Source organism: Euwallacea fornicatus, chromosome 39, assembly GCF_040115645.1.
Source record: "Euwallacea fornicatus isolate EFF26 chromosome 39, ASM4011564v1, whole genome shotgun sequence".
Taxonomy (NCBI): domain Eukaryota; kingdom Metazoa; phylum Arthropoda; class Insecta; order Coleoptera; family Curculionidae; genus Euwallacea; species Euwallacea fornicatus.
In genome coordinates, this window is record NC_089579.1 from 466,047 (window position 1) to 489,985 (window position 23,939).

The following is a 23,939-nucleotide window of genomic DNA, read 5'->3' on the forward strand; positions in this document are numbered from 1 at the left end:
GGAAAATTCCGATTACTTCCGCAGATATCCGTAAAAAACCGAAATTTTGAAAAAGCGTTACCTCGTATCTCTTATGGTTACTGAGATCTCAATGATGAGCGTCGAATCTGAATAACCCTGTATGACGATTTCTGAGGAATATTCTTTCTATTTAAATGGTGAATGTGTCATAAGTGTCACTACTGGAGTGACGTCAATTCTTGTTTGTTCCGAGAGAACCAAATTTGAGATCTTCAAAAATGGAACGTTTGAATGTTTTGGAGGATCATTTTTCATTCCTGGAAATTTAATTGAAAAAAGAAAAACTGCATACAACTTCTGAAAGATGCCGTATCGTCCATGATAACTGAATCATTTGGACAAGGTCCTCTTCTTAGAACAAAAACTAGTTTTTCAACAGAATGGAATAAGTTCGCGCTACACTGCTACCGGCTGACGATTTCTAGATGAGGAATTCCCTGGAAGATGGCTTGGCAGGGGAGGTCCAGCGGCTCGTGAAGTGCCCCGGCCTTAGTCGTGTGGATTTGTTTCATGAGGACATTTGAAGACCAAAATCTATGACACGCAATCTGACCTGAATTAACTCGAATAATCGAATTACGCAGATTAACAATATCAGAAATGTTAGATCATGTGCGACGACGTTTTAAGGGTCAGCTGTACATGCGCATGGAAGTTAACGAAGGTCACTTTAGAAATTTTTTTGATAAAGTAAATAAAGTATCAGCAAAAATGATTAAAATCGAGTCATTTTAAGTTCTAAAGCACTGGCGTACGACAATAAGAAATTATTGCTTGGTTATGCAGAACGTTAACTCACCCTTGATACGAGGTGTAACACAACTTTTTTGCCAATTTTAAAAGTTCAAATGGGTTGTTTCCAGGGGTGGAGGGATGATATTTCAAAAACAACTTTTCCTTCGAAACATATCCCTCTCCCTGTCAAAGTTGGCGTGTGTTCGCTTTTTTTTAACAAATAAAAAAAAAGGTATTCAGGGTGGGAGCTTTTCCTTGGAACACCCTATTTATTTTTTTACTCTGTATCAGTGTTTCTCGGTTTACACTATATGTACTGAGATATCAATTATGTCTCAGTCGATTTTAAAGTGACACTTAATTTATCCCTATCGGTCACGTACGTCCCTGCACTTTTTTTTTTGGCGAAAACAGATGAACTCGAGGAATTTCAATGCTGTGAGGGAGATTGCAGTCAACGTCACAGTCCAGGCCTACTTGCAATTTTTCAGTCGAAAGTGCGTGTTGATTTGAGCAGTCGCGGCGCCATTTCGTGCGTTTACAGCCGACTTAATCCCGTGAAATTTCCCAGAAAAATCCCTTTCCACCTATGGAAACGTTCCAGAATCTCCATTGATATGTTTGGTGAGGCTTTATTCCCGTTTTGCAATGGTGAAGAGGGCTTTTTTTCGTGTTGAAATCGCGGGTACTTGTCACGGAGCCAAGATGGCCGTTCGGTTTCTGTCACTCGTGCTACTCGACCTGTTGCGTTTTCCCCGCTTCAGCTTGTGCTACGTCGAATGGCAAATTCGTTATCGGAAAATTCCCGGAAAACCTCTTGGGGTGAGTGGAAACTAGTGACATGTCCGGTGAAACTTTGTTTACGTTCGGTGGGAAAGCTGAGGTGTTGTTAAAATTGGCTGTTTTGCAGCGGACGCATGCGCACAGCCGCCGCATAAACTGCTTTCGCCCTTGTCCGGCAATTAAGGATGAAATCAGTAGCACATTTAGGGGTAAGTAAAGCTAAAATTCATGCAGCATATCAATCCTAGCCAGCCGCATCATTAGGGTATCATAAAGCTTTAGTTTTGAGACTCGGTAGTTTTCTTCTTATTAGCCAAAATTCGATATATTGAATTTTTATTTTGCGAACGTTAAGACATGCACTCGGATATACAGGATGTTCAATTTCAATCTTCCATTTTCCTCACAGCTTTCACAGTTTTTGAGATGTCACGTGCCACCGTGTATCTCATTAAACTCTACGTAGAGAGAGTTTGCAATTGTCATCCTAAATTTACAGGGCGATATTTTCCTGCGGTCGGGGTCCTTTTTCCATATCAAACTTTCCTGATACGTCCCTGGCCAGTTATTTGTGAATATTTGAATTCCTCTGGTCAATTTGGAAGCTTTCGAACAGCCTTGAAGGAGGCCAAATATACAGGGTGGCCCATTGAAAACGAAACAGAGGCATTTGCGGGTACTTAGAAATGTATATTTGAAAAATGCTCGGACACGTAAACTTTATATTCGAGGGGGACACATTATAAACGTATACTCGCTCCTTTCACTTCAACGCCCTAGCCGGGGTGAGTTAAACCCTTAAAATCTTAAATGGAAAGTATGGTCGAGGAGCACCTTGTTTGAAAGGTCTTTCGATTCTCGTTATAATGATACCCAAATTAACTAACTTTTATTCAGTAGTTTTCGAGAAATTTGGAAAAATGTGATTAAATTGCCAACAAGTGGAATGCTCTGTTAAAATCGCAAATTAGGAAAATTAATAGTAAAACATTAACAAAAGTCTTTTTAATTGATAAGATACTCAAACTGTTCACCATTAGCTTCCATACAGTAATACAAGTTCTGTTCAAAACGAGTCCTAACATTTTGAAGCATCTGTGGAGTTATCAGACGGCATTCATTAACAATTCGTCGTCGCAATTCTTCCAGAGACTCCGGTTCTGTTGCGTAGATCTTGCTTTTCAAATGGCCCCATAAGAAGAAGTCTAACGGAGTAAAGTCTGGAGACCTAGCCGGCCACTCTATAGGACCTCTTCGCCCAATCCATTGTTCTGGAAACTCTCTGTTCAAAAACTTCCTAACACGTCGTGCATAATGTGGAGGAGCTCCGTCTTGTTGGAACACTAATTGGTTGTCTTGATAGCGGTCATCATGTTCAACAATGTCAATGAGTAAGGGATAAACAGTATTCCCCAGTAATTCCACATACGTCTCCCCTGTCAGATTGCTATCAAGAAAGATTGGTCCAACCAAACGGTCCCCAAAAATACTGTCGATGTTTACGCTTTCATAGGCCAAATCACATTCTTTGAAATTTTAACAATTTTTTTCAATTGTTGACTGGTCAAAAAGATAGCAACTTCTGCTTTTTGAACAATATACCGGGTGGTCCATTTAACCTGACAAATCGGGATATCTCGAAAATTACGCATCAGATTGAAAAAAGTTTCAAATGAAAGTATTTTGTCTCGAATGGATCCACGATATAACGCCAACCATGACTTCCCAACTCTTTCGCTTGGGGTTGGGGCGGGGGTAGCTTTGAAATCTCAAAGGGCAACCCTCATTTTTTATTGCAGATTTGAATTTTACGATAAAAATTACTTGGAGTTTGTCTGAAACTTTTTTTGCGATTCGCCACAGATGGCGCTGTGATCGGAATTTTTTTTTAATTCTGATTCTGAAAGAAAGCATCGTGTCTTTCATATTTTTAATGGAAATTTGCTGGTTTTTTTGGGTACCTCCGATAGTTTAAAGAAATAAAACTGTCTGTGACAAAAAGTAAATTTCATATCGTTTACAAAGACAGTGAAAGAAATTGTAAATTTTTTTTTTGATGATATTTTTATCTAGGCAGTACCGATAAATAATACGAAAAACCTCAGTTTTACTTCTGAAATGGTGTAAAAGTAGTACTTGTTAAATTGCTTATTGTGTTATTTTGAATCTCAGTTTTCACCATGAGTGCATTATCTAATGATGTAAGAACTGATATGATTTTTGCATATGGGGCGTCTTTGGATTATCAGACTGCTGTCGACACTTCGAGGAATCGCTTTCCTAATAGAGAAACGCCACCCCTGTCCACATTTTATAGTGTAAAAGTAAAAAATAAAGTGTAAATCTGACCTAGACGATATTGATGTTGGTGTTCACACAATTCGAAGACGTCTGAAGGAGGGTGGCCTTCCCGCAAGAAAGCCTTCTAAGAAACCCTTTATTTCAAAGAAAAATCGGACCGCCCGACTTCAATTTGCACATGATCATTTAAACTGGTCCCAATCAAAGTGGAATACCACATTATTTTCCGATGAAAGTAAATTTAATTTGCATTCCTCGGATGGTATTTTATGGGTGAGACGTCCTGCTAACAAACGTTTCGATCCGAAGTATACTTTGGGCACCATTAAGCACGGTGGAGGAAATGTTCAAATATGGGGGTGTTTTTCTGGTTGGGAAATGGGACCTATTATCAAAATTGACGGAATCATGGATCGATACAAATACTTGGAGATTTTAGCTGACACAATGCTGCCGTATGCAGAAGACAACATGCCTTTACGTTGGTGTTTTCAACACGACAATGATCCGAAGCATACGGCAAAAATTGTCAAAAAATTTTTTGAAGACGAAGGAGTTACAGTCATGAAGTGGCCGGCACAGAGCCCCGATTTGAACCCCATAGAAAACTTATGGGATTTAATTGATCAGAAAATCCTGAAAAATTCAAAAATAGTGCTGAACTCTTTGAGGCCATTAAAATAGCTTGGAACACTGTACTGAAGGAAACTATTGAGAAACTTGTTGGTTCCATGAGAAGGAGATGTTTAGAGGTTATCGAAAATAAAGGCTACTCTACTAAATATTAACTAGTTTTATTGTTAACTATTTTTCTTCATAATGTTTCTTTACTTTTGCTCGTCGTTTTTTCAAATATCGCTCAGTATAATGTTCTTGTGAGTAGGAAAAATTCTTTTGTTTTACTTTTAAGTTACATTTATCTAGTACTTATTTAAAAAAATAAAATATGTTTTTATTTTTAATACTCATTTAAAATATTACAAAAATTTAAATGTTTCTCCACTTTTGCTCGGTACTGTATATTCGCAATCAAAAGCTTTTTTGGCATACCGGCACTGAGCAGAAACTTCGATTTTGTCGCGCCTGTTTTTTTTTTTTTTTTTTTTTTTTCATTCTTTATAAGAGAATCGGGAGACGCCAAGTCAAAACAAAATATTTCAGCAAACATTTAATTAAATTCCCTTCGTAAGATTGGAAGTTGCAGTCAAATCCATTGATCCGTTTTGGAGTTATGCGATATTCAAAATGATGAAAAAAAAAATGCTTCGACTCGTTTGGGACGACGGATAATTGTGTTATTTTAATTGACATTTTCTATTATGCAAACTTATACCCATATTGAATTATGGATATACGGACCCAAATTTCAATTCAGCACAAACAAATCGATAGTCGGTTTTACAAAAATTCGTTACACGCGAGAGTCAAGAAACCTTTGGAAAAAAACAATAACGCTTCGGTTGTTCTTTCGTTTCGCTTGCGAAAAATATTAAATTCCAAGTGGAAATGTGGAAAAAATTTGGAAAAGTTTGTGCGGAGTTGAAGGTTAATTAAACAGAAACGTAATTAGCGCTCCTACAGGATTATGCCCGCTTAAAAACAGGTAAAAATTGGACTTTTAAAACACGATTTTATTTGAAAATACCGGGAATATCGTTTCGTTTACGATCGGGTCTCCAAAGTCGCACGATCACCGAATAACATACCTGGATGGAGCTCAAATTGAATTTAAGTACAAGTTTCCGCTTTTGAGAAGAAAAAAGTCAGAGCGTACGTAACCCCGAGTGCATTGGGGGTAAGTGATTGGTATCCGACCATTTTACCTAATTTTACCTCTCCCTTTTATATTTTATTTTTTGCACCGGCGATTACTCTAAGTAGTTTTTGTCAGGGTTAAGTTCTTTTTTGCCTCCCTCCTCAAGCACGGGTAAGCGAGTGCTGTCAATCAGGCTTACCATGTAATAAAAATTCGGCAAACTCAACCGAAACTAGCTTGAATTTCAATCTAAAAGATCACGTCATATTACATAAGGAAAGGTGTTGTTCCAGGCTTGCCACACGTTGCTACGTACACTGACTTTCAAAAAAACCGCAAGAAGAACGCACTGTATGCATTTGAAATTTTGGTGTGATTTTAGACCTTTAAAGAGAAAAAATGATAAAAATTTCAAGTTCGCATTTCAATGCGATGTGAAGTTTTTCTTTACTTTTTCATCTGTGACGTTTTGCAAATTTTTTTCACGCGGATGGAGATAAAGGTATTATGGTTAACGCCATATTAAATGTGTGGTAGTGCAAACTGCCTCGTGTACGCCAAAATGCAGTTTATCGGCAGTTAACCCCCTTTGAAAGGGGAAGAATTGTTGGTGTGCACGAGGCAGGTTTACCTATCCGCGAAATTGCACGTAGATTGGATCGAGACGCATCAACAGTGCCAAGAAGTTGGTCTAACGAAGGGTCAGTAAGTCGTCATCGTGGTAGTGGCCGTCCAAGTATGACGAACCGACGCGGAGACCGGCGACTTCGTCGTTCAGCGACAGGCGCCCCGTTTCAAACAATTCCTTCTCTTGGGCAGCCACCCTAAATCGAAGGGTCTCCCTTGGTACCATGTATCGCAGAATTCGGAGTTTTGGACTAAATTCATATCGTCTTCCATTATCACGAAACCACAAGGTGGCCCGACTGGAGTGGTGACGTCTGAGACTGCAATGGGTGGATGAGCGGAGAAGAATCGTGTTCAGTGATGAGAGCCGATTTCGTTTATGGCGATCTGATGGACGGGGTTACGTGTTGGAAGGCGCAGAGGAGAGCGATTAAATTTGGACTTTTCGGAAAGGCGTCATTCTGGTTTAACACCAGGTGTCATGGTGGTTTGGGGTGCCATCCAGTATTGTAGTCGGTCTCCTCTTGTTTTCATTTATGATGGATTAAATGCTCAGAGGTGCATTAATAGTGTCTTAGAACCGGTTCTTGTACCATACATGCACGACCATCTTGGAAGCACGTTTCAACAGGATAATGCGCGACCACATGTAGCCAACGATACTTCGAGGTATTTGGAAGCTGAAAATTTGGTTACTTTGCCTTGGCCAGCTCGCTCTCCAGATTTGTCCCCAATAGAGCAAGTATGGGATATAACGGGTCGGAGACTTCAACGTTTAGCTCGCCCTCCAGGGACCATAGATGAACTCCGCGAGCAGGTGCAGATTGCCTGGGATACAATACCACAGGAAGATATTGACAATTTAATTTTAAGCATACGCTTACAGGAATGTATTAATTTAAGAGGAGATACCGCCCATTATTAAATTATTATTAAATTTTTTCACTTATTCACGATAATTTTCTTTTGATATTTTGATCGTTTTTATCCATTACCCGACCCAACGTAATGCCAGAATCTCAAACGTGTACGATGTGTTCTTCTTGGTGTTGCGGTTTTCTTGAAAGTCAGTGTATTAGTCGAGGTTCTCAAAGAGTAATAGGAATCAAAATCAAGCTTATCCGTTTACACGCATGCGCCCAACATCATCTGCTTGTACCTTGAGAATATAATGTACATTCATACATTGTTCTCGAGCAAAAAACGGGCAAAAATGGCATTTACGAAATTCGATTTGTTTTGGCAATATCGCGTATTCATTATGTTTTATGTCGTTTACCTTTGGGTCTTTGAAGTCGTACAATGATCAAGCAGCAAGCTTGGAGAGAGCTTAAATTGAACGTAAGTTAAAGTTTCATACACCGCGGCACAAAGTTATTGGCTGACCCGAGACCGACCAGTGCGGTGCACCCTCGGGTCCTACTAAACGTCAATTTTTAATTAAACTTTATTTTTACGTTGACTTTCGAAATTAATATTTCTAAGCTTTGGCCACATTCGGCAACCAGTTAACTAAAAGTAAAACGACATGGTAGTCAAATTGGCCATCTCCCTGTCAATCCTACCGAATTTTTCACGGGCGTTCTGTATCTGGTGCTTTTTTTTTTTTTTTTTTTTTTTTTTTTTTAACGCGAAGCAAAAAGTCTATGTATGAATTCTTCTACCATATCTTAAGGGGTTGTTCTGTTAGAGTGACTGCTACGAAACGTGGCCCTACTCGGATTTTCAGCCGTAGTTTTACTCCGATTTGTCAACTAGGCCAAAAAAGCTCGCAAAGCGCTTAAAATAGCACCTTTTTCGCGTGATACTATGTTATTTGTTAGATTTACAAAGTTTCAGCCCGAAACTTTGGAATTTAAAATCGAATCGGCCTCCGATTTACGTCTAATACGCCCCTGTCCCGATACTTTAAATCTCAGAGATCCTAAAGGAAACTTATAGTTGTCAGATTGTGAGAATGGCCAGTGTCGTAAATTGTCCCGTGTCTAGATTATGAAAGATAAAAAATTGTAATGTTGACGGTAGATTTTATCTCGCATTTCCCCTTTTAAATTAAATATGTGTGATATATTACTGCTTTCTGAATCTTCTAAATACTTTCAATGTCGGAAATTGCGAGCGAATACATGGGGCTCCAAAAATGCGCGTCAGAGTCTTGGCTTGCGTCACAAGTCACAAATTTCCCATGCGAAGCGTGCTTCACGCGTCACACGGTACATACGTCATAATATCCGCGTTCGTGGGGTCTGAAAAATGTCGAAATTTTCCGAAATATTTTCGAAGAGATTCGACCCGTCGTCCGAAGTTCGCAAAGTGTCCCGGTGCCGAGCCCCTTCCCCACCCCTCCTTTGACAATATCCGGATGCGTCAGCAAGAAAATTCAATTGCGAGAAAAATGCAAGTTTTATTCGGACATCACTTCCCTTTGCAAGTAAGTTTCCTTGTCTGATTGATGAATCGGCAAAATCAGCGCTCGGACATTGCGGTTACCCTCGCTTTTTGTTTGCAGGGCCCCCCGAAACAAATGACGACTCGTACTGGGGGGAGGGGGGGGGGGGGAGTTGTCTGTCGGCGTGAAAAGTGGCCGACATTCGGGTCAATGGGACCTTTTTGTTTCCTTTCGTCCGGTAATTCGGTTCATCCATTATCAGTGCGAGAATAGTGTGATGGTGTGCGGGCGACGTGCACCCCGTTTTGTCATCGTCCTAATTAATTATATTAGTTTTCGGCCATTTGAATGGGCGCCTCCCCCCCCGGCCTAGGTGCTGGCCCTTTTCGGGGGGAGGGGGATGGCGGAAAAAGGCCCAGCTGATTGATAGCGGCTTTTCAAGTTCGATTTTCCTCTCGCTCGGGCCCCGGATGAACAATTAATCAGCGGGGATAAAATCCATTTCACAAGAAACAATCAGTTATAAACCGCCCCCGGTCGGGAAACTATTGTTTCGCCGATCGGCCCATAAATTTCCGGCCTTATCTTTATTAATACTCCCGCGTGTTCTCGTATCCGTCCTTTCAGGCGAAACGACTCTCCATACTAATCGCCGCGATTGTTGCAACCAACAACACTAATGAATCGCAACGTACACGGCCGTCCTCTCCAGGAGGACGGCCGTGTACTCCAAACGTGCACACGGCGGTGCTGGGTGCGTCTCGTTCAGATTATAGCCCATAAAGCTTGGAACAATAAATGCGAAGTAAGTAAATAAACCCGACAATATTTAGGCGATAAATCAACGCCGGGGGGATGAAAAATGGCTCGGCACCGGTCTCGGCCATAATTTTTTATCGAAACAATCCCGTTCCAGCTGAAAAAGCTCCCACGACGGGCACAAAAGTTAAACAACCCTTTAGTGAATTTCCCCCGGCGTCCATTGTTCGCCTCGGGAAGTCTTAAAATAACTACTTTGCTCAAGCCTCTCATAATTTACGCGCAGATTTATTACCGTTTTTTCGCCGAATTGCTTTTCCCAGTGTTCGTCTTGCCGATTTCGAAATCCTAATAAGCGGGCCCTATGTAAATTTCCGCCCTTTTTCGAATTCGATTTCGGCCGCTAATGTCACCGCTCGAAAATCAATTCGTCCACGTTGACGGCCTTATGGATCCGACACGAAAAGGTCCCCCGTGACGAGGAGAGAGATATTATTGTGACACGTCTCGGCAAAAGCGACAGCGCGACACCCGTTAACATTTTAAGCACGCTCTGATGGTCAAACAGGGTGAAATTCATTTTTCTTTCTCGATAAAGCGGGACGTGTCCCGGTGTTTATTATTTCCATGCCCGGACGGCCGCATCCGCACTAAAGCCCGGGTTTTCTGCACGTATAAGATGCCTTTCAGGTTGCCCCGTCGAGTAGCGAAAATTTCGCTTTGATATCTCAAGACCTTCGGAAGATAAATGAGTGTACATGTTTGTCCTCCAAGGAGGTGGAAATGTAATCACGACTATTACCGCCTTAGACTGCGAAACTTCCAGACATTCGTATATCACTCGGCTTTTTCATTTAAAAATTTTTTCATATATAACTCTCTCTTTCTCGTTCTCTCTCGTTGTCCTTTTCGTTCTCTCTCGTTGTCCTTTTTGTTCTCTCTCTCTCTCTCTTTCTCTCCTTCTCTCGCTCTCTTGCTCCCTTTTTTGCTTGAAAATTGCTAACGATTCGAGAGTTGAATCAGTATACATGTTTGTCCTCCAACGAGGTGGAAATGTAACCACGACTATTACTGCCTTAGACTGCGAAACTTGCAGACATTCGTATATCACTCGGCTTTTTCATTTAAAATTTTTTCATATATAACTCTCTCTTTCTCGTTCTCTCTCGTTGTCCTTTTCGTTCTCTCTCGTTGTCCTTTTTGTTCTCTCTCTCTCTCTCTTTCTCTCCTTCTCTCGCTCTCTTGCTCCCTTTTTTGCTTGAAAATTGCTAACGATTCGAGAGTTGAATCAGTATACATGTTTGACCTCCAAAGCATATTTAAACGTATTGACGTGTATCACTCCATTGAACTCGGTACTTCTGAAAATCACGGGGGGATCTCGATTCTTCTGCACTTTTTCCAATTCAATTTAGGCTTCTGAAGGATCTGTGACGGGTGTTTGTCGTCGATATCTCAGTTTTTCTAGATTGTCCGTCCAAAACCTGGTCGTGTAAGGCCTCACATTAAAGGAATTTTTCTGTACTAAATCTACACAGTGGGGCAATGTATTTTAAAATTAAACAACACATTTTATGGAAAGTTTAATTTCGCTTTTTGATCGAATGAAACAAATTAAAAAAATTGTTAATCATCTTAAATCGAAATTTCATACTAAAAAGGGTTAAGTATTACACAATTTCTAAACTTCAAAATAAATTATTTCTCCATCACGGTAAACTTCGATGGTAGAACCCAAACTCTACTCCTAACTCTATGGCTCTATGATACGCTCAAGCCCATCATCTTCTTGCTCATTGTCGGTCTCAATGAGGTTCATAGTGGACTCTACGCGCGTTGGAAAGCTGATTTGCAACCCATTGTAAAATAGGAATTGCACATAGAATAAAACCCCTATTGCCATTAACACCAAGGACATTATAACGAACATTATAATATCCGAGACTGTCAATGAGTCATCCTGTATATACGAATCAGTTAAGAACCGTTGATGTGACTTGACGACAGAAGTGTTCATACATACGAACGATCCAACCACGTTGTCCACGAGAACGCACTTGAAGTTGTCCTCGGCAAAGTCTCTGTCCATCTCCTTCTCAAGAGAACACGGCAACACATTGTCCTCCAATTTCAGGTAGGAGAGACTAGTTAAGTAAAGTCACGGGTTGTTAATTGAATCACTATAGTCAATCTGGTCTTTGTCTGTCTGTCAAACGCTCTTATCAATCTAACATTTATAAGGAAGAAAGTGGTATAGTGTAGCCCAGCAATCATATACCGTGCGACTCTAAATCGTGACGCCCCTGCTTATTTATTTTTTGGTCAATTATTATTTTTTTAATTGAAAAGCAACATTAAATAATTAATTAATTTAGGTATAATGCATCTCAAGCCATTAAATGAACATAAAAATAAAAGACAACACATTTTCATCAAAATGTACACTACCGTCGTCCAGAAGGACGAAATGTACATTATACATAACAACATGTGATCAAATTGGTAAGTACAAAATTAAACAAAACACTTAACCCACTACCAAAAAAGGAGATTCCGTTGTACACAATCACCTCTTCTTACATTCTCAAGCGACGTGAACCTCGTTTTACGGCCCGATCACAATTTCTCAGTAACACTTAATAGTGTTCAGCTTCTCCTAGTTCTTGAACCTAAGTTTCCTCAAAAGTAAGCGCCAGAGACTTGAAGTTGCGCACGCTGGAAACGTGTCCACACCAGAGGACATCTTACCCAAGCACATCCTCTGCTCTGACCTGAAAAGTACAAAGGCGTATGCGCGTTTTTTTTCAATGTCTTGTGGTACGAACTTATCCAGGTCGAATTTGACGGATTCAGGGTAGTGTCCTGGGTGGTGGTGAAGGTTCTAGAAACTGATCTCTAATATTAGTCCTTTGGGAAACTTGTAACCGTCTAAATTCCATTGATTCATTGGTTTCATTTGGTAAATCTATTTGAAGTCCCGTTGCAAAATCACTATCCTCCTCCAATTGTCGTTGAATCGGCGGTATAAGAGATTAGATAGAGCATCGGCACCTCGTCGATGATCATCTCCCTCTAGATCAACTAATTGAGATCTTTAGGCGTTATTCAGCGAGCGGGGTCATTAGGGAAAATGTTGTCCCGTTTTTTTCAACACGGTGCTAAAATCGGAGGTGTCGCAACTGAAGGCGAACGACACACCTTCAATAGGCTTTAAGTAGATATTTGAGCATTTTGCTAGAGTCGTCATGGCGTCGGTTATAGTGGTTACCATGGTTTCGAAACTCTTTAATATATTGAAGAAAACATTAAAAAAAATGGACTAGGCTAAGCGGTTTAACAGTTATTCGAGGTAATATTGTGTCCTCCAAAGGAGATGAAAATGTACTCTCGATTTGTTATTGGGATAATAGATCTTTAGTAGTTCAACAATTTTGTATATATTACTTGAGTTAAATCACGATAACCTTCCTGTAAGATGCAAATAAAAGGTGTTCCATCTGGTGGTCCTTTTTTGAACTATCAATTTTAGGTATGCCAGATTTACAAACTGTCATGTCCATGGCAGATGTGAACTGTCAAAAGTATGTCATTTGCAGATATGGTTTCGCTTACAACACAACAACGCATATTAGTTATCCAAATTCATTACGAAAATGGTCGTTCAAAAAAATATATCTTTCGCAAATTACGTGGAAGTTTCGGTCGACATGCAGGTCCAACTGAACGTGCTATTGGAAAAATTGTTGCTAATTTTGAAGAAACTGGTTCAGTGGAGGGTCGCAGAGCATACCAACATGTTCGTCCAGTTCGTAGTCGAGATGTTGTGGCCACAGTGAGTGAAAGTGTTCGTGGTCAACCATCAACATCGATCCGACATCGTTCCCAAGAATTAGGCCTCAGGCCAACAACATTATGGCGAATTTTGCATGTTGATCTTCATTTGCGTCCATACAAAATTCAATTAACACAAGAATTAAAGCCAGCTGACCACTTACACCGGGGCGTTTTTGTTAACTGGATGCTGGAAAGAATCGATGGATTTTCAGCAATAATCATCTTTTCCGACGAAGCACATTTTTATCTCTCTGGCCACGTTAATAAACAAAACTGGAGGTTATGGGGAGCTGAAAATCCTCATGAATATCATCAACAGCCTATGAATGCCGAAATAGTGACTGTGCGGTGTGGCCTATGGTCTGGCGGAGTTTTTTTTTTTGAAGATCGTGAAGAAGAAGCCGTAACTGTCAACGGAGATTGTTATCGTGGCGTGATATCGGAATTTTAATGGCCAGAAATTGATCGGATTGGTGCCACTGATCTTTGGTTTCAGCAGGACGGAGCAACAGCGCACACACATCTCGCCAAACAATCCACTTATTGCATGAAAAATTGCCGGACCGCATAACTTCGCGAAATTCGGACGTCAATCGGCCCCCGAGATCGCGCGATTTGACTCCATTGGACTTCTTCCTATGGGGTTTTCTGAAAAGTAAAGCGTATGCCAATGCTCCCCAAACAATTCAAGATATGAATATTCGAACCGAAATTACGGCCATGGACCCGTTAATTCTGCAAAAAGTCATTGAAAATTTTGATGTTCGGATGATGTCCTGTAAACGTGGCCATATGTGCGATGTCGTGTTCCATACATAAAATGGCAAAGAACAACCTACAAATTTCAATAAATTTTTTTTATTTTTCCTCTTAAAAAGTGCGTTTTCTTTCACAGTTAAAAAAGGACTAACAGATGGAACACCCTTTACATACCAATTTTCGGGCATGTTTGAGAGGAAATGTCTCAGCTTAAGGCCGAATAGGTTTTCTTTCTTAATATACCGCTAAACAACTGCAAGTTCCCTTCAAGTCCCAGTAGAGGACGAAAGTTCACTTGCTGCAAACTTGAAAGGTGCCGATTTCTCCTTAGATTTACTTATCGATGAGACTGTCCGTTTGCCAGTATCTCAGCAACATCTGAAGAAAAGACACCTTTTGTTTCCGTCCGAAATCGTCCACTACTAACGACCCTCGTTGTTCCTGCAGGAATTGTTCTTTTCCAGTTTCCAGGACGTGATTGTTAAAATTGTGGACGATGTCCTTGCATTCTTGACAATTTTTCCCAGTTCGGTGAGGCCGAAAACGAAGTAATTGGCATAGACAATGTCGAAGGATCGCTTGTACAGGACGCAGGCGTATCTGAAAATTACATCAGGCCTCTCATCGTAGTTTACAATACATTTAACCTTCACGGCAGTTTCTTCGACGAAATTAATAGGTACGTCGAAACCTCCGAAACGTCCACGTAATGGTGCTAATGTGTAGGGACACTTTGGTTAAGATGTCAATAATCTCGAAATGTCCCTTTTCGTGGAAATGCCCTAAGCAATTTGCCAACGGCTTCCTCTTTTCGATGAAAACCTCACCGCATAAATCAAGGGTGTTAAAATGAGACGAGGGTGTAATTATTCGACGATGCGCTTGTCATTTAAGTCTTAAAGACTTTGTGTCGGGTGAAAAAGCGCACGACATACCTTCATGATCACCATTGCCTAATACGAACCGCCCGCCTTCAAGCTCCCCTTTCCCGGCACCTCTAAAATAAGCTCTCGCCGGCGGTGCGGGAATTTGGCAAAATAAAGTGAAATAAAATGGAAATGTACATTAATGTACATTAATGTACATTAAGGGTTAGCATGTATTTTGGAGGTAATTAAGTGTTTTTTAACACTCAGTTTGTGCTTTAAAGGTTATTGTGTACTTGCGGGTTCACGTGTACATCAAAACTTACCTGATCCGCGATTACGTGTGCAAATGCTGATGATCTGCTTGCTGCTGTGCGACTATGAAAAATTTGAACTAGCCGTGCTCATGCTTCGCCATGTGGAATTCGAACAATGCTATAAATAAGGATCGGGAATGGGCATAAATCTACTTTTATGCTTTTTTACTGAGCTAGAAATTATTGAATATTTTGCTTTAGGACGACCACAATAGAGGCATATGGATAAAGTCTAATCGTATTATTCTGATTTCTCGGGATGTAGTCGATCATCGTCCACCTCCCGTTGTGAGTTATGGCAAAGGGAAAAAATACCTCAACGAGCAATCAAGACGAGAGCTATGTAAAAAACACTCCAATCCAAGCTTAGGATAATCCCTAACTGGGCAACGACAACTATATGTAGCTTAAATGATCAAACCTTTTTGGTCCATTGATTGTGGATCGTTTCACTGGACACTGCACTATCACTGGTTGTCTCCCCCTGTTGCACTAACTGAACTGTCTGGAACGTTGAAACTTCAAACCATCAAACTTCACACTGAAGATCTCTATAGCGTTCGCCCACTTCCAATTTTTCAGGATGTTCAGATGATTTTTCACTTTACGGGTAGGTTTTCACAATCACCATTTAATGTGAAGGGTATTGGGTGCTATCCTCATATCATCTCGCGTCGCTCAGTGGTGAATATCTACCAGGTATGAAATGAGCACTATTTTGTGAAAATAAAACATCAATTTTAACAAGGAAAGAAAAAAAAAATTAATTCAAAATGTTGACCATTGCTTTCCACACATTTTGACCATCTTTCTGGCAATTCATGGATACCACGCCAATAGAAATGTGCCTCTTTGGCATCAAACCAATTAGACACCCAATTTTTTACTTTTTAGTAGGAATCGAAGTGCTGCTCAGCCAGTGCGCGTCCCATCGATGAAGACAAATGGTAGTCCGAAGGAGCCAAGTCTGGCGAATACGGCGGACGGGGTAGCAAAGTGTTTTGATGGTATCCTGAACCGGTGTTGCCTTGTGCGCAGGTGCGTTGTCATGGAGCAAAATTACCTTCCCGTGTCTTCTGGCCGGTTCTGATCGTTTTTCGATCAATGCATTGTTTAAATTAATCAATTGTTGTCGGTAGCGAACAGTATTAACGGTTTCCCCAGGTTCTAAAAGCTCGTGGTGCACCGCACCTTTTTGATCCCACCAAACGCACAGCATTGCCCTCTTGCCGAATCGATCAGGTTTTGCAGATCATGGTTGTCCCGAATCGACCCACGATTTTTTCCGTTTAGGATTTTGAAAATTTTCCATCTCCAGTAACAATTCGATGCAAAACTGATTTTCTTTCATTCAATTCAGCTTTTAAACGATCAGAAATTGTTCGTTGTACATCATTTAACATTTCTGCCATTTGCTTTTGACTTAAAGCGTCATCTTCATCCAATATCGATTGCAGTTCGACGTCTTCGGACTCTTTTGGTGGTCTGCCACGTTCTTCATTTTGCACATCAAAATTGTTATCTCTGAATCGTTGAAATCATCTTTTGCACGTTGCTTCTGATGAAGCATGATCACCATGTGCCTCGACAAGCATTCGATGCGACTCTGCAGCACTTTTCTTCGAATGAAAGCAAGAAATTAGTGCTTGCCGCAAATCATCATTTTGTGGTATAAAATTCGTCATTTTTGGCACGATGAAATAATATATTGTTATTTGTTCATGGACCTGATTGGTACTAAATATGTTTGTCAGGTTGCATACCAACCAAGCAAACCAAAGAAATGGTTTGTTTACAACAAATGCCCTATATGGAGACATTTATATCCTGACGCTCACTTCATACCAGAATACCCGGTATGTGGACTATGTCACAAGGAGTAAAGTGAAAATCGCCTGTTGGTGATGGTTTCTATTCGTTTACGTTAACAACTATAACAAGGAGATAACAAGTGGTGATAATAATTATTCCCGAAGGGTCTTTAGCGCACCCGTCTTGGTCTCGTGTCAGAGTGTTCTGCTCTCTTTTTATATCACCATTGTCCATCTCCCTGGTCCTTGGTCACCTGCATAGCATGTGCCGCACACACGTTTTCCATTCTGTGTCCACTTACGCAAGGCACAAATTTGCCCATGTGTTTGTTTTGGACAAAGGTCATTCTTTTCCCTTTGCCATAACTCACAACGGGAGGTGGACGATGATTGACCACATCCCGAGAAATCGGAACACGTATTACCCAGGGCTCTAAGAGGACTGCTTTTCACCCTCCCGCGAACCTCTATAAATAGCGGCAAATGTAAAAAAAATCATGTTACATGTTGCTATTCTAGGTTAGATGGTATCACTGTTTTTTTACCGCACCTGCATTGTTGACGTACTTAAACAAGGTACTTGAGTCAAGACCAGGCACTTAATTGTTGGATTTTAGTAGTCATTTAGATGACCCGAAAGGAAAACGCATGCGTGCTTGGGACCTACTTTGAGTTTTTTTGTCAATTTTTGCCGAAATAATATGGACCGGCGCATTCGGACGTAGATTTGCTACAACGACATAAAAGTGGTCATTCACGACCTCCCCTAAAGAACTTAAACGTAGTTCCCCTACCATTTAAGGAATCGCCTCCTACTTCCAGGCACTAGGTCCCTCCCATGACGTCGGCATACGGTTTTCTTCAACTGAGTAAAATTAATCTGGTTATCTACACACTTGAACCTGCATAGTGATCTTCGTGAACGTTTCCACATCAGAAGAAGCTAAATCAAGAGGTGATTCCAGACGCTTATGTGTCCGATTCAGTATCTATTAGTTAACAATAAACAAATGTTTCGAGATAAAACAAATCTATTGTTGTTATCCACCAGGTGTACGCGTTATGAAATCGCTTCTTAATTTAAGTGTTCACAGCTGGTACTCGATAAAAAAAAAGATGTTGTAATAGAAAAATCATCTGTAGGTTTTTGAGTTGTTTGTGCGTTATTTTTGCTGTTCGATTAACGTTGAAACTCGACGCTTCCTTTACTTATCTCAGACTTGTTGTTTGCGGGGGGGGGGGGGGGGGTCGTAAATTTAGTTGCTCGCACTGATACATTCACCTTTACGGTCTTTAAATGCAAAAAATTAGCAACATTTCGTGATTCGTAGATTTAGTCGTCTTCGAAATTTTCAAAAAATGACTTAGTCGTAGTCATTTCGAAAATTGTTTATTACTTACAAATCTACTATACATAAATCACTAAAGTCCTGGTCAGATCTTGTGTACAAACATTAACCTAAAAAATGCACCTATTTACACGACAAAAAAATGTATAAATCAGCCGGTTCTCCTCGACCTCCGCGACTCAAGAGCAATGTGCAGCCCGTTCTGAGGCCTCAGCACTATCTCTACAAAATACTTCAGATCCTCAGGCTTCTCCAAACATTTAACGTGATACTGTCTCAAAATGTAGCTCAGGATCATTTTCACGTTGCGCATTGCGAATTTCTGACCTGAAAAGGTGGATTACAGGCAAATTGTACAAATGACATTACTACGGCTCATGGGAGGTAATTTTAGACACCGAAGAACGCTACTTGCAACAGAAGCTTTCGATGTACCAAAGCTGTTCGTAGCGTTCAGAACGTCGTTGTGTTGAAGTGAAGGTGAGAGAGACGAAGTGATGGTTATTGTGTGCAAAAGAGAGTAGAGGCAGCTTTTCCAATTCAAACGAACACTGTGTGCGTTAGAAGGTGTATGCAGGCACGAAGAAGGTTTTCGATGTCTACAAAGGTTAATATGTACCAACTTACCTAGACAATTCCTAGCTCCAGCGCTAAAGGGCACGTAAGCATATGGATGACGTTGCGCGCAAATTTCCGGAAGAAATCTGTCGGGATCGAACTTATACGGGTCCGGGTAATGGGCCGGATCGTGGTGGAGGTCATTCAGGCTGATCCCTACGTTTATTCCCTTGGGCAAAGTGATACCGGCCACCTCCAAATCGCTTTGCAGTTCTCGGTAAATCGAGGGCACGAAGTTGTAGCAGCGCAGCACCTCCTTGATGACGCGGTCCAGGTACTCCATTCGGGAAATGTCCTGCAGGGTCACCTTTCTGCCGGGATCACCAGCGAAGATTTCATCTAGCTCTTCTTGGACGTGCTTCTGTTGAGGTTTTGATTGGAAGCGATGCGTATTTGGAAAATTCAAGGTGGACTTACTTGGATTTGTGCGTTATTGCCTAAAGCGAGGAGTGCGTAGGTAACTGTGGCAGTTGTGGTATCCAAGCCCTGCACGGATTGGAAAGGTTAAAATATACAGTAGAAGTTAAGGATTGTTCGGAGAGATTGGTGACGGTTTGGTGCTATCAGATGTGTGCTACAAAACTGAAATTTGTGTTTTCTCACATTTGATATCTTGAGAAGGTTCAAATGTACATTCTAGAAATTCACGGATCTGCTGCGACGGGGGCTTGCCATAAAATATATTTCTGTAGGAGATATTTCTTCTCGATAATTATATAAAATAAATATTTTTCATGTAAATAGGTACTTTATGTACACCCACAAATTTGAGCAAATTGAGAAAAGTAGAGCTTGAATAGCTAATTTTAACCGAATGAAAAGCAACGCTCTATAGTTCGAGCCCTAAAAGATATTTAAGGTTGCATTTCAGCGTTTGTGGAGGTCGATTTTTATTCTCGAATATCTTTTAAGTGAGAGACACAAGAGAGGTGTGATTTTTTAAATATTTCTCCCTGCAATGTACCCGCATCGAACATGAAGCTGCTGACGTCTTCCATGACCTCAAGGAGGTGGCTTTGTACGTTAATTACTTTGCCAAAACTAATTTAGATGCAGGTTTAATTGTTTAATTAAACCCAGCTGAAAGCACTTCTCCACAGTTAAATATCTTAGAGATATCTAAGGTTACATTCCACTCTCCTTGAAGGTTGATATGTAACTTTGAATATCCCCTCAATGATTCAAACTAGAACATTGTGAATTTTTTCCTTTTAATACTTCAATGACCAGTTACTTACACCGAACATGAAGGTGCTGACCTCGTCCTGGATCTCTTTCTTGCTGAGCCGATGTTCATTCTGGTATCTCAGAAGAAGGTCCAAAAAAGAGGTTTTCTTGTGGCTACCTATGTCGTCTTCTTTCAGGAATTTCGTCTTCTCTTTGTTTTCGTGCAGTCGCCTTTTTCTCTCCTGGATGATCTCATTGTTGAACTGTTGTATAGTATTAACGCACCTTGCCGACTCGCGGCCTAAAGCAGTCCACCTGAAGGTAAAGTTGTTGCGGTAGAGAGGATTTGCCATGCGCTTGAAGAATATGGCGGAAAAGCTGCAATTGAAGGATCGAGTTTACTTTCACGTCGGAGAAAGGGTTTGTCTGTGCTTACTCAATGATCGCTTGAGCATACTCCATGCCTCTGGGATCATTGCCGCTGAGATAGTTGAGCTCCACTCCCATCGCAGATTCTGGAAATTATTCCTCGTGAAGATTGACATCGAGAGGAGGAATCGCCGACTTACCTGCAATAATGTCCAGAGAAATCTTCGTCAAGCACGTGGTTACGTTAAAGTAACCTTGTCCTTCATATTTCTCTAGGTATTTGGAGAATTGTTCGGCTTTTTCGGTGAATATTTCGACATAAGAGTCGAGGACTTTGAAGTGGAACGATGGACTGATTATTTTACGGTGGTGCTGCCATGTAGGACCTAAAATTGGGGGGAATTCTGAGGAACAGGTTTTGACACGAGTATTACTATCTTGAAAGTAGGTTGAATATTCACAAGTTTTAGTGGACGGAGGGCGATGTTACTGACATATCAATGTAGCATCTACATAGTTCAAGCTACCAATCGTCGAGAACGTAGCAGCCCCCGTTGACGAGCTTTTTATATTCGTACTTAAACGGAGGGTCACACGTAGACAATAATCTCCTTGTACTCACCGCTCCCAGAAATGAGTCCGTTTCCCAGCCAAGGAGTAAGCATTTGGTAAAACTGCCCTTTATGGTTGGCGCAGCTATTCTTGAATATTGTTTGCGCATGTTCCGGTTTATACACGCAAACCATTGGTAGATTTCCCATCCATTGCCGGTATATTGGGCCGAACTTCTTGTGCCTGTTCAATAAATAATCGGCGAGATCCTCCCTACGGCTCTTGAGGGAGATCCACATAGTACCGATCACCGGATATTTCTTCTCGCCGGGAAGGTGGTCGATGTACCGGGAAAAGTGCTGATGGTTGATGTAGATCTTTAGGATGGGCAGCAGAAGAAGGACCACCAAAAGGAGTAGAATCAGCAGCATTTTCGTTCGGTTTGAAGATTTCACACTGAGCTACGGTATGCAAAGACGGAACTATTTATTGTTTCTCCCTCGGCAGCTTGCAACACTGACATGAGTGGTACTTAAAACGTGAAAATGAATTTTTTTGTTTGCTGATACGATCGAAATATAATCTCATTTCAGATGCGTTTCGGTGGACTCTTGAGATTGGGAAATTTACTCAAGGATAGTACCGCCGTACTGGCCCCAACTTTAGGAGTAGGTACGACTTTCGTTTTCGAACTACGTGGTTTTCGGCATGACAAGATCTTCGGACCATTTTTGGGGAGCGTCACTCAGATGCCGGTTCGGCGTCACCGCATTAATCGAACGGCATCGCCAGAATATGTTCAAACGATTACATCGAGCTTGACAAGCCAGCATTCAGATGGTATTCCCGTACTACCACCACGGTTCGTAATTATCCTCACCGCCTATGCGAACTTGGTTCCAAGGTGGTGCCATTCGGTAATTCCTCCAGTGCTACCCTATCGACGTAACCTACCCCTCCTCGCGGCAGTTTCGAACAAGCACCGGGGATTCGAATTAAAATGGTTATCGATGACAATATTTCAGATCTGCACGGTACTTGATTCAAACCTGAGTGATATTCTCAGATGTGCACTGATTGTTTCGTCAATTTACTACGTCATCAGGATATCATATGAATCCAGATGGTTTTCAACAGGTGTTCGGAAATTGGATAAGCTCAAGTTTATCTGCAGGATGAGTAAATATAAACAAGTCGCCCTTGACATCACTGCACTCAAAAGAGTAGATTTCCTAGAATTATGACTCGATCTATTTCCTGTTTGGTAGAAGCGTTTTTTTCCGTTTTTATTTATTATGTGGAAACGTACAAACCGGCCACCATTTCATTTTTTATAAACAAACCGTCCTCTTCCGAGAGCTGCCCTTCCCTCTAGTAAGGGTCTACCTTATTCCGAGCAACCCTATGTGTTACTTGACTGCCCTTCCAGCGATTTGATCACGGGTATAAAGAAGTTGCTGTTTTTAAGGTGATTTGCACTAGTTCTCGACTTTTTAATTCTGCACTAACGTAATCCTGAAACAGAATAAATATACAGAGCGGTCCGTTTCGACCAGCCCACCTGAAACATCTCGAATGGAATTTTTTCCTTCGCAAAACCCCGAGATAAGTCAATTTCACTTTTAATGGGGACATTTTTAGATCATAAATTCGTAGGTGTAGGGTCATCCCCCTAAAGGGGGTGGCAACCTTTTCAAGAACCTTAAACGGTACAGGGGGTCAAGCGGCACATCAAATCAGAGGTGTTTAAATTCCCTTTAAAATTTACTAAAATGTTTTTGCTCCGCCTTTAAACATTGTAAAAAAGACTTTTTTTAAACGTCGGTGAAATAAATAAAAAAAAAAATTAAATAATGTTTTGTTTAATTATGTGTTGAAACTGTGACCGATTCATTTCCGTACAATAATAAAGTCTTTGTCCAACCTCTTCCCAAACATTTTGCAGCGTTTCGGGGGTTATTTCACCACATGCTATCGCCGTTAGGTGGCGAAGATTTCCGATTTCCGTTTTGTAAGTAAAAATTTTAAACTCACCGCGCAAGAAAAAATCCAGCGGTGCTAAATCCGGTGATCTTGGGGGCCATTTGACGAAACCTCTTCTACCAATCTAGTGCTCGGGAAAATGTTGATCCCGAAAGTTGCGCACAGGAACTGCATAGTGTGGTGGCCATCCTCTTGAAAAAATACGCTACTCTCTTGGATTTCGTCGTCGTTTTCAAGGATATCCGCAATATGGGGGTACTTGAAGCAGGTCGAGGTAAAACTCACACGTCAGGTTTCCAAATGGAAAAAAGGGCCCAACAATACAATTTCCCAAAATCCCAGCCCACACATTAAATTTTTCTGGATACTGCGAATGCTGTTCTTTCGTAATTCTAGCATTCGCATCGCTCCAATATCTGCAATTGTGTCTGTTGACAAAACCATTCAGAAAGGAGGTGCGTTCGTCAGAAAAATATGTAAAATATAAAAAAATGGGACTGATTAAAATGCTTTACACTAATCGCCTTGCAAAATTGCATACAGAGGTCTGAATCACCTTCATTGAGCTCATGAATGAGACGTATCTTATAGGGATGGAAGTAATGCTTTTTCGAGATACTCTGAATACTGCTACGCGAAATACCTGATGTTGCTTCTAATTCTCGAATGCTTGAAATAAACCTTTCTTGATTTACATGATCCAGTTCAATGTGTCTCAAAATTACAGCCTCGTTGGTAACGGTGTGTCGCCTTTCATGTTTTTGTTAGTAACAGATCCAGTCTCCATGAATTTAGATATTAAATTCGTCACGCAGGGATGGCTCAGGTACTTACCGGGACGATTTCCAGTAAAAATTCTTGCAGTTTCTCGGGCTATTTCATAGTTCTTGAAACAGACTGTGACAATTTCAATCTTTCCCACAGTGGTGTAAACAATGATGCT

At 40.9% G+C, this 23,939-nt stretch overlaps 1 protein-coding gene across 1 annotated transcript; it reads right to left on the reverse strand.

The window, feature by feature from the left end:
• Nucleotides 1-18,332: 18,332 nt before the first annotated feature.
• Nucleotides 18,333-21,511, reverse strand: LOC136349657 (cytochrome P450 4C1-like). Its single transcript, XM_066301345.1, has 7 exons — nucleotides 21,084-21,511; nucleotides 20,662-20,847; nucleotides 20,529-20,607; nucleotides 20,164-20,470; nucleotides 19,343-19,411; nucleotides 18,935-19,286; nucleotides 18,333-18,634 (listed from the first exon to the last, which is right to left on the reverse strand). The coding sequence occupies exons 1-7, from the start codon at nucleotides 21,442-21,444 to the stop codon at nucleotides 18,459-18,461; spliced, it is 1,530 nt and encodes a 509-aa protein (XP_066157442.1). The 5' UTR covers nucleotides 21,445-21,511; the 3' UTR covers nucleotides 18,333-18,458.
• Nucleotides 21,512-23,939: the final 2,428 nt, after the last annotated feature.

Excerpts from the sequence above, each read along its gene's own strand:
- LOC136349657 (XM_066301345.1), bottom strand. The coding sequence starts at position 21,444 with ATGCTGCTGATTCTACTCCTTTTGGTGGTCCTTCTTCTGCTGCCCATC. Across the intron at positions 20,848-21,083 it reads CGGACTCATTTCTGGGAGCG|GTCCTACATGGCAGCACCAC; the intron begins GTGAGTACAAGG and ends CCCCAATTTTAG. Across the intron at positions 20,471-20,528 it reads TATGCTCAAGCGATCATTGA|CTTTTCCGCCATATTCTTCA; the intron begins GTAAGCACAGAC and ends CTTCAATTGCAG.